Consider the following 11490-nt stretch of genomic DNA (forward strand, 5'->3'; position numbering starts at 1 on the left):
AGACACCCAGTCTCCAAAACAGGAAATAAAATAAAATAAAAATTATGGAAAAATCCCACTTAAGTATATTGCTATATACCACTTATTACATTCTAATCTGTGTGAACCCATCTTGTTTTAGACAGTGACAAATAGAGAGCAAGAAAGAAGTTGGGATATAGATGAGAAAAGTTACTTCATGTTAATTCCTATGAATTCAGGTGGTTATTAGTCAAAATAGGTTTAGTAGATCAATCAGAACATTCAGTTATACAGTTTTAAGTTTACTCATTGCAAAACAGGTTTTCTCTAAAAGAGAGAAAACCCACATAAAATGCCAACATCAGTATTTAATGGTTCGACATCTACAACATCACAAAGCTGGCGCTGCATCAGCATTCCTACAAAGCTGTAAGAGGTCTGAAAGGGAGACCCTGGAGCAGATCTCGTCTTTCTACATTTTGCACATTATGTACCTCCAAAGCCAAGGCTGTCTTGTCGTAGGCATTAGGGACTCGCTTCTGGATAACCCTGGCATAAATGGGCCCATTCTGGAGGTTAGGGAGCGGAGTGTTGACGCTGGGTTGGGCATAGGGCCCAGGCTCCGGCCCACCCAGTGGCTGTGGGTGGGAACCCTCCTGGTTACCTCCAATCAGAGCCGATACTGAGGCGGAGGCAGGTCTATACTTCTCCACGTAAGGGACTGGAATCATCCCCCTCTTTCCTTCGCTGTCCTCCGCATTCCACCACTGCTCTTCAGGCTTATCCCGGATTCTCAGGATGTCTCCTTTCTTAAAGGGAAGATCTTCTTCATCATTCCCATTAAAGTCAAAAAGGGCTCGCACATACTCTGCCTCCTCCTGCCTGAGAATCACTCCACTACCCTGCCTGGATCTGGAAACTGGTTCTATCAATGTTGTAGTGTCCAAATAGTGTATTTTGTAGAATTCCAGTAAAGCAGGCAATGAATCAAATTCTTGATCTCCTATTCGGAGCCGGGAGGGACTCACTCCTGGAAAAAATAGAGCAGAGTGTCATTTGAAGATATACCATACTGCAGATGAAATAGATGTTTGTGTTTCTCATACATAGCTAGACAATATTTGACCAGCAAAGAAAGAATAAAAAAAAAATTTAACCCCTTTCTTCACAGTCCAAATGGGTATCACCCTGTAAAATTGAGCATCCCATTACCAGCACCCAGACAGACGGTGGCCTCACAACTGTAACTCCAGTCCCAGGGATCTAATGCCCATTTTCTTGACTTCTTGGGTACTTGACAACTACATGATGCAGAAATAACCATGCAGACAAATACCTACACATATAAAATAAGTAAAACAAGCATCCTCTAGAAAGAAAGATGCCCATCACCATGCGGAGGGAAAAAAAGACAGCCATAACAGACCAGGCCACTTGGCTTGCAAAAGCACATACACTTTTTTCATCATTCTCCCAGTGTTCTGTTGCTACCCCATAAATAAACCAAATGTACTCTACAGCCCCAGGAAATACAGCAAGCTCTCCTTTTGGGGGGGTGGTTCAAGACAGACTTTCTCTGTGTAACAGCTCTGGCTGTCCTGGAACTTGCTTTGTAGACTAGGCTGGCCTCAAACTCACAGAAATCTGCCTGCCTCTGTCTTCCAAACGCTTGAATTAAAGGCGTGCGCCACCACTACCTGGTATTTTGTTGTTGTTGTTGTTGTTGTTATTTTCAAACCAAGTTTGTGTGGCCTTGACTGGCCTGGAACTCACTTTGTAGACCAAGCTCACAAAGATCACAGAGATCCACTTGTCTCTCAACTGCTAGGATTAAAGGCATATGCCCTGGCCTCAAGCTCTCCTTTTTAATAGGTGCATGCAACTGCTTCAACAAGAGATGAGAAAAACTTAAGATGGGCTGTGGTGGTGCACATCTTTAAGTCCAGCCCCTAGGAGGCCGAATCAAGCGGCTTGGCTCTCTGTGAATTCAAGGTCAGCCTGGTCTACAGAGTGAGTTCCAGGACAGACTCCAAAGCTACAGAGAAACCAGTCTTTAAAAAAAAAAAAAAAAAAAAAAAAAAGATAAAAAACTTGGAATCTACTCTAAGCTCATACTACAATGTACAATTCCGAATTTGGCATTAGATTCCCTGGAATTTGAATTACAGATGGTTTTGTGTGGTGCCATGTATCAGGAACCAAACCCAGGTCTTCTGCAAGAACAGCAAGTGCTCTATTCACAGTCATCTCCTCAGACTCAAAAGATTTCAGTTTTTATATGGGCATGTGTCTCTGAGGAGGTATGTGCATGTACATGCAGGTGCCTAAAGTCAGAAGAGGGATTTGGATACCCTGGAGCTGGAGTTACTTATTAAAAAAAAAAAAAAAAAAAAACTGAAGCTGGGTGGTGGAGGAACATGTCTTTAATCCCAACATTCAGGAAGCAGAAGCAAATGGACTTGTTTTTGTGTGTTTATGCTCGCATGTGCTCTATATCAGCTATATGTAGGACTCCCTGAGACCAGAAGAGGCCCCTCCACCCCATGCAGTACTAAAGGCAAATGGGATGTGCGTGTGTGAGGCTGGGGGAAGAACCAAGAATACCACTAAGCCAAACCCCTTTGGAAGGTGAGAGCAGTGAAAATGTTAAAAGGGTAAGTTTCAGAAGCTCCTCCAGCACACAAGCTCACACAGTTAAGCATGTGTGCTACTCTTACACAGGATCAGGTTCCAGAAACTGTATCTCTAGTTTCAGGAGATCCATCACCCTCTTCTGGCCTCCATGGGCGGCAGGCACAAAAATGGCGCATATACAAACACACATACAGGCAAAACACATAAGTCATTTTTTTAAAAAATAGTCAAAGATAAGTTTAGTTCTTTCCTTGTTCTAATGCTGCTAATACTGCATGGTATATAAACGGGTTCACTGGCCTTGTTCTGTAATCTCAATTTACAAAACACAAGCAAAGCAGCAAACAAACCCATGACACTTTACCTGCACACCTCTATGCTGCTAGCACTCCAATAATGGAGGGATGCCTGGTTTGACTAAGTGGGCAATCAGATATAAGGGACAGGCAAACTTCATTGATTAAACTCCAGAGGGAAGAAAAGGCAAAAGAATGCATACAGTCACAGATAAGGCCAGACCTCACCACAGCTTGCGTTTGGGTTCCTTTTCCCTCCTCCTAACCACAAACAGCCAAAGGCAGGAAACAGCAGGGAGGGAAAGGAAGGAGATACAGTCGGTCAGTCTAGAGGACAGAACCAACTACAGAGCTCACAGCTGCCTGGACTTGGAAAACCTCATTCTATATCAAACTGGGGTGAGATTCTTAATGTGCAGTCTAGATATTGAGATTGCACGTAGGTCCTCACACACGCTACACAAGTTTCCTGTTGAGAAAGGTTCTTACTAAATTGCCCAGATTAGCCTTGAATTTAGTCTGTAGCCTAGACAAGACTTCAATTTGTTATCCTCCTGCCTCAGCCTATCAAGGAGCTTAAATTATAGGCTCACATCACTAGGCCTGGCTTGAATGTGCAGTTATGAATTAACATAACAAAAAATAAGTATTAGCCAGGTGTAGTGGTTAGCAACTGTAATCACAGAACTTAAGAGGCAGAAACAGAAAGTTTGTCCTAATTTCCCAGGGTACCCTGGTCTTCGAACTGAGTTCCACCAAAATATACATAGTGAGAAAGTAACAAAATAAACAAATAAGAAACAGTTAAATTTTTTTGTTGTTTTTGTTAGGTGCTTCTCTGCTATCTGCAAAACCAACAATTTTTAAGATTTTCAGGCCTCAGACCACAGAAATTTTTACAAAGAATTCGTAACACCTGAGGGTTCTGTGCTAAAACTGGCCAGGTCACTTCTGGCAACATCACCCAGAGCTGCTCCATCATCAACCTTTCCAAAATCTCACAGCACTTCCTCTTTCCTTCATTACCATTCCTCTCTTGCTTCTCCTCTGCAGATAGCATTTACAAAAGTTGCTTAAATAAATACCCACTACTGGTCCAATACACAGGATTAAAGGCTGCTGCCTTCCAGTTAACAAGGTAGTCTGAAAACTAAGGAAGACTGGCGTGACGTGTGCCAGCAGTCCCAATATTTGGGAGGTAGAAACAGGAGTATCAGGAGTTCAAGATCATTTTTGGCTACATGGGGGGGGGGGGGGGGGTTTCCAGGCCAGCCTGGGCTACATGAGGCTATTTCAAAAAAAGTAACAAATATTAACAATAAACAAGTGAATAAAAATCTTCTAAAAAAGAGTAGATATTGGCATGGTACTTTTTAGATTCATGTTGGATGAAATCAGATTTTCATTTACTGGCTGTATAAACTGTTAGCTAATTTCTTCTTCTCTATGCCTCTGTTTCTCCATAAAACAGGGTCAAACACCTATTTAACAGTTTCTGAAGTGACTGGTGTCAGGCACAGAGGGGGAGACAACTCTGTCTTTAAAAAAAAAAAAAAAACAAAAAAACAATAGTGGTGGCCAGGCAGCAGTGGCGCATACCTTGATCCCAGCACCCAGGAGGCAGAAGCAGGCAAAGGATCTCTGAGTTCAAGGCCAGAACTGCTAGGGCTATAATGGCAACCTGAGTTGATCCCTGAAACCCACATAGCCATGGCAGAAGAGAACCAGCTCCCTCTCATCTCCACACATACACCTCAACACATGCACCCACACACATCATGCACACATACAACAACTAAAAACTTGGAATAATAAATTATACTAAAAGGCTGGGGGCCAGCAAGATGGCTCAGTAGGTAAAAGCATTTGCCACCAAGTCTGACAACCTCAGTATGATCCCCAAACTCACATGGTAAAACAGACTCCCACAAGTTTTCCTGACTCCCACAACAAGATGACAATTCAGCATCATCCTTCCCTCAAACCCTCTCGATTCCTTAAGAAATGATGGTTCAGTGGGTACAGTTTGTGCATGGCACAAGGATCTGAATTTGGATCCCAGCACCCACAATGAAAACCAAGCTTGAGGACATGTTCCTGCAAACCCAACATTGGAGACTAACACTGAACGACCCCAGGGGGCTCACTGGCCAATCAGGCATTTGGTGACATCCAAGTATAGTAAAAGGCCCTTTCTCAAAAAATAAAGTAGCAATAGATGGAGGGAAATGCCCAATACCCATCTCTAGCCTTCATACCCAGACACACACAAACATACACACATTACTCCAAGAAAATTTCAATTCACCCCCAAAATCCTTTGAACTACGCTTTTTGCCAGAGAAGATTCCATAAAAGCAGAACAGTCTGATAGGTCTGACAAACTCAGAATTCTCTCCTGGAAATCTACAGTTCACAGGAGTATAGTAAAGTTGGTGGTAAGCCCTATTTTATCTCACCACAGGACTCCCCCGACCCATAAAGCCTCTCAGTAACTACTAAAGCACTAATCTGAAGAGCACCTGGAGAAATGGCTCAGCAGCTAAGAGCACATGCTGCTTTTGCAAAGGGCCTGGATTCAGTTCTCAGCACTCACATGGTAGTACAACCATCTCTAAATCCAGTTCCGGAGGATTTAACGCCCTCTTCCAAGCTCAGCAGGCACTGCATGTACATGATATATTTATATACCAGCAGGCAAACAACCATACATACAAAATAAAAGTAAAGAAAATCTTATGAAAAGATAGACAAGAAAGAACTTCTCTGGAACCATTAGATTAGAGGGACACACAGACCATCCATCTCCAAAGTGATGTAAGATGATCACAGCCAGGGTCTTGCATATTAAGCAAACACTCTATCCCCAGCCCAAGGTAAACTCTGAGGTTCCCTCACCTACTAGGCAACAGGTGGAGAGCTTCAGTTGTGCAGGTAACAGCAATCACAAAGCTGTTTCCATGGACTAGACCCAAGGCTCTTTCACATCTCAAGCACTCTCCCCTTTCAACTCAACATCACTCCCTTAGAGGTCCGTGTTTACCATCCACACTGTGCATGCCGGAGAGCATTTCAGGGCTGAGCTTTTCCATTTCACTTGAACTACTTTCTCATATTGTTATATTCTTCTTCCTTTTTTTTTGGTTTTTTTGTTTTTTGTTTTTGTTTTTCGAGGCAGAGTTTATCAATAAGCTGGCCTTGAACTCAGAGATTCGCCTGCCTCTGCCTCCGTGAGTGGAACTAAAAGCAAGAGCCACCATGCCCTGCATATTATATTATTATTGTCTTAAGATTAACATTTATAACCTGGGCATTTACTTAATATGCCTGCCATACTCAAATATTTTATGTACTTGACTCCACTCACTCACTGCAACAGCCCACCCTAGAAGGTATTGCTATTTTCCAACTTTCAGAGAGGAAGAAACCAAAGCAAAGCAAAGTTAAAACAAATCACCTCAAATAAATAAGAAGTGGCAGGCCGGGCTGGAGAGATGGCTCAGCAGTCACTGCACTGCTCTTGCAGAGGACCTGGGTTCAATTCCCAGCACCCATGTGGCAGTTCACAAAAATCTGTAACTCCAGTTCTAGAGAATCCAACACCCTCACAGACATATATTCAGGCAAAACACCAATGTACATGAAATAAAAATAAATTAAAAAAAAATAAAAGTGGCAGATAAATAAATTCAAACCCAGTCTCAGCGTCTCACTAGAAGAATGTATATACCCAGTCTGGTGGCCCATATCTTTAATCCCAGGCAGAGGCAAGGCTCTTTGTGAGTTTGAGGCCAGACTGATCTACATAATGATACCGTCTTTAAGTTACAATTACACGCGCACACACACACATGCACACATGCTCGCGCACGCGCGCTCACACATTTTATTCAAGGGGTTTTTATTTTTGACCTCCAATTCAGGGATGATTTGCACTGTGAGCTTTCTACCTCCACCTCCCAAGTGCTGAGATTACAGGCCTGTGCCACTAAACCTGATCTGTGTGATACAGGGGATTGAAATCGGGGCCCTCAGTTTTACTAGAATGAAGGCTTCTATCAACTGAGGTACATCCCCAGCTTCTCATACAGTTTAGGACTTTATCAGTCAAAATCTAGTCTTTACTGCTTCAAGCAGAAGAAACTAGTGGATCAATTGTTCCAAGTCTTCCCAAGAAGCTCACCTTAGAGACTATGACCCTTAAACTTGAACGAACTTTCCCCTATGGCTCTGGGGCAGTCAAGATACTCCCAGGCTATAGCAGCAGAGGAGATCATCTGTGGGAACTGAAAAATCTATGGTAAATTCAAATAGGTTCATTGAGCTGGGCCCAATGCCTATAATCCCAACAACATCAAGGCAGAAGCAGAAGGATCTCCGTAAATTAGAAGTTAACATTATCTACATAGTCAGAGCTACAAAATGACCCCATCTCAAACAAAAAGTTATTGGGATAAGGTGATAATCCCCAGCCTATCTTACATGTGGCTTACCCACATGCCTCTTACAGTGTGTATGCACAAGTGCATGAGGCATACATGAATTATGTGTGTGTGTAGGTCAGAGGATAACTCTCTGGAGTTGGTTCTCTTATTCTACCCTGGGATCAAAGGATCAGACCCAGAACCTCAGGCTTACAAGACATGTGCTTTTACCTAGTGAGTCATTCCACTGGCTCTTATCTTTCTTTATTTATTCATTTAAAATTCTGAGCAGAATGCTAGTGAACACCTTTAATGCCAGCACTCAGGAGGCAGAGGCAGGAGGATTTTTCAAAGTCAGCCTGGTTTATATATACAGTTTCAGGCCAGTTAGGGGTACACAATGAGACACTGTTTCAAAACAAAAAAAAAAGCAGCTTCCTATGTGCATTTCAGGGATCCCAGCGTAAATAAACAAAGAATAACAAAACTATATAAGGAGTTGGGTCAGTTCTCAAGTCACAATGTCTACCTCAAATTCTGGTTCAATTATATACTAAATTTGTGACCTTACAAGTTACTGGATTGCTAGCTACTTTTCCAAAAAATAGAACTATTTTAATAAATGAGAATTGAAATATTTCACTTACTATATTGTTATTGACAGTAAATTATTACATAAGGCACACAAAGCACTCAGCAAAGCATCTGGCAGACAAACACCAGTCAATAGTGCTAGCTATTAGTATCATATATGCCTCTCTAAAACTCAAGTCATTCCTGTGTGGCTTTAAAAAAAGGGCTTAATGGGGAGAAGAACAAAGATTAAGTAACCATCATAAAAACAGCAAGTGAACTGACCTAGAGAGAAAATGGGGTACATGACATAACAAATTGCCACAATGCCAATGAACTTTCCACACCTCACCCACAAACTGGCAACCTTTCTCTTAGGCCAACATCTATTTTGAAAAGGTGGAGCTGATGCGATATAAAACCACAATGCCCAGGTATAGAGAAGTACCAAACTAACAAGCCTGCCTGCTACTGGTCCCAAATTTTATAACAAAACACACAGAGAGAAAGCTGAGGACTGAAATTCCCCACTATTGGGAATAAAACCTAGACTGCCCAAATGCTAGGTAAATACCACTGAACTATATCCCAGTCCCACCGCAACCTAACTTTCTATTTTGAGGCACTCTTACTGAGTTCTCCAGGATCGTCTTGCCATTGCCTCCTAGGTGCTGGGATTAGAAGCATGAACTATGAAATGTGGCTGAGAACTGAATTTCAATGATAACACACCATCCTAGTGCTAGTACTGCACTTAACACAAACAGTAGATGGCACAAAAACTAGAATGTATCTAGTTTAGGGCAAATATGCTACATTAATATTCCTGTTTTATTTTATATTATTAAACCAATGAGACCTAGGAAGATCTGATGTGTGAACTAAAGAGACCTCAGCACTGTTTTCCCCTTAACTTGCGTGCCAACCAACAGAACTGTCTATTCCACCGCCTCATCTCTGGCCAAGGTGAGTAAATCTAAGTTAGGACTATCCTAAAAGGGCAACTCTGCTAAGATTACACAAGGAATCTTCATTCCCGAGACTGGCTCAGATATAGGAGGAAAAGGCTTCCACGTCAAACATCCAGAAAGCAAGAAGCTTGGTGCTGTTACATACATACACAGACAAAGGTGATCTCAGAATCACTTTGCATCTCAGAAACCTCAAGTCCTAAATGCATGAACTTCCTTAACATTGCCAAGACAACTCCAATAATAAGGGGAAGACAGTTACAATTCAATGGCCATTGTCAAGGAAGACCCAGTTGGATAACTCAAATTCTTCTTGTTATCTTCCAGCCAGGTCTGTTCTTGTATCCTGAAAGACTGGCCACAGCACCAACTTACTGAGCAAGAAAAGACCCAGGTACATGACTGGCACTGTTTAAACTCAAGGAGAGTGAAGCTCCATTTACTTCCAGGGTTGTTTCCACTGGCTTATACCTGGTTTATTTTCTGAAGGAAAAAAAATCTTGCCTCCACTAATCACTTTGAAACTAGAAGTTCTAGATACAGCTGACAATCTTTTGGACACTTAAAACCTCCGGGACCCAGTTTGCCATCTAGGTTTCAATTACGCTGGGCTGGTCACAGAAGACTTTTTTTCTGTTATCAAGTCACTTAGTTCACCACCTTCGTATTCCATAAGGGAAGAGCACGGTAAAAAGATTTTGGAAAAATGCCCAAGAAAGGAAAAAACCGACCGGCTTCCTGAGGGTGTCTCCATCCCTCTCAGCCAGCCAGTACGTGGTGACTTCCTACCGAAGGCCACCAGGGGAGTATGGCCAAACCCGCTCTAACACTGCAGGAAACGTTTCGAGCCTAAAAGCCACTTGTAGGATTAGCAGATCCATTCTAGGCACCTCTGCCAAATTATGTCCCCGCAACATCCACCTCCCCCCATTAACTCTTTGTCCCCAAATTGCCTGGCCCTGCCCTGCCCTTGGGACTGACCCTGGCGCCCAGCCCCACCCCGGGGCCGCAACAGTTCCCCTTCCCCGGCTCCCAAGGCACACCCAGAGGCCTCGGTGAGCAGCTCCTCCTCCCCCACAATCCCGCTTGTCGGTGGGAACCAGCCTGAGTAGAAGGCAGCTCCCCCGTCAGGGTCACTCCTGCCCTCTCTGCCCACATCCCTCCTCCTGAAGCAGACCAGAGTTCCACGGCCCTCACCCCCGCCCGGGGCCTCCCGCCCGTCGGTCCCTCACCCGGCGGAGGCTGAGCGGGCGACGGAGGCACTGGAGGGCGCGGGCCGCTGCTGTTGATGATGTAGTGAGAGACACGCGAGTTCTCGGAGACGCTGAGCACATAGTCCCCGGGGCTGGTGCTCGAGTCCCGCACCAGGAACACCCCGTGCCGCTGGCCCTGCAATAGCGCCACCGCCTCCTGCCGGCTCAAGCGGCCCCAGTACCAGCTACTCCGCTCCTCCGAGTCGAAGTTGCCCGCCATGGCCGACTCCGCGCCTTCACGCTGGGCCGCCGCCGCCACGCGCGCCCCTCCAGCCCTGGCGCCCGCCGCCCAGCGGACCGGCTCCGGTAGCAGCCTCCCAGCAGCGCCCGAAATGGCGGCGGCGGCCACGGGCCTTCCCCACCGGAAATGACGCGCTCTCTACCCGAGGGAGACTGCCGGGAAGGGGACCGCCGCCCGCCATTGGGAGAAGGGAAACGGAGTCCTTGGGGCCCGCAGTGCGCATGCGGCTTCATGGGCGTCGCCTCCAGGTCCAAACCCTGACAGCCAAGGACCGGGAGGCGGAGTCTAGGACTAAGGGGTGGAGCCTCAGTCTGCAGGCTGACCGATCTGTGTTTGACAGATTGGTGGTAAAGGTCTTTCGCCCAGGACCTACCGAGAGCAACTCCAATGCAAAGGACTGGAGTAGAAAAGATGGTGTGGTCCCGGGATGTTAGCCTCCATCAAAGCTCCCTGACAAGTCTGTCTTCTGCTGTTTGCTTCAGTTTCCCCCGAGACCTGCTGAAGTTCTCGTTATTCAGTAACCATCATAGATATTGTATTTGCTTTGCAGGTGCAGTGGTGACCCAGACTGGGCCATAAGTCACCGAATCCGCAGACCAGTGGGGGGAACCAGGAAACAATTAATAACAAAGGAACATCAAATGCTGTGATGGGAAGCAAGGATACACAGAAATCAACTAAGTCGTCTGTAGAGGGATCCAAGGGACTGGGCAAAGTGACTCATGACTGTAATCTCAATACTTGGGAAACGGAGACAGGAGGATCACTGCGAGCCTGAGGCCCTACCTTACAAAAGCTAAACAAATGACAATAAACGGGAGGACCACAGATGAGGTGGAACGGTTGGGTGTTGAATGGCAAGTGGGGAAGACTCAATACAAAGAAAACAAACTACTCAGCCAGGCAAAAGAATGGTGTTCTCCCTGTTGAGGTTCCCATGTCAACTAGCCAGTTTCTTCCGCATTCTCAGAGGGAGCGATGGCATCTCCTGCTCTCACTTCCTTCGTGATCATGATCATCTTGCTCAATTTTTTTTTCAAAATCATTTTTTTTTTTTGAAGCAGGGTTTTTCTATGTAGCCCTGACTGTCCCGGAACTCACTTTGTGGATCAGACTGACCTCAAGTTCAGATATCTG

General features: G+C 44.8%; 1 protein-coding gene across 2 annotated transcripts in view; it reads right to left on the minus strand.

Moving 5' to 3' along the window:
* The window catches only part of Crk (CRK proto-oncogene, adaptor protein), a 27405-nt gene extending 16913 nt beyond the window's left edge, over window positions 1-10492 (minus strand). The window contains exons 1-2 of one of the 2 annotated variants that reach the window (XM_041664075.1): window positions 10092-10492; window positions 456-991 (exon numbers count right to left, since the gene is read on the minus strand). In XM_041664075.1, the coding sequence (XP_041520009.1) occupies window positions 456-991; window positions 10092-10332 (777 nt within the window). In that variant the 5' untranslated portion in view covers window positions 10333-10492. The remainder of the gene's footprint in view (window positions 1-455; window positions 992-10091) is intronic. The other variant, XM_041664076.1, reaches the window with a different exon arrangement.
* Window positions 10493-11490: the final 998 nt, after the last annotated feature.

Source organism: Microtus oregoni, unplaced genomic scaffold (genome assembly GCF_018167655.1).
Source record: "Microtus oregoni isolate MIOR12 unplaced genomic scaffold, Mior012 000015F_ref0000493, whole genome shotgun sequence".
Lineage (NCBI taxonomy): Eukaryota > Metazoa > Chordata > Mammalia > Rodentia > Cricetidae > Microtus > Microtus oregoni.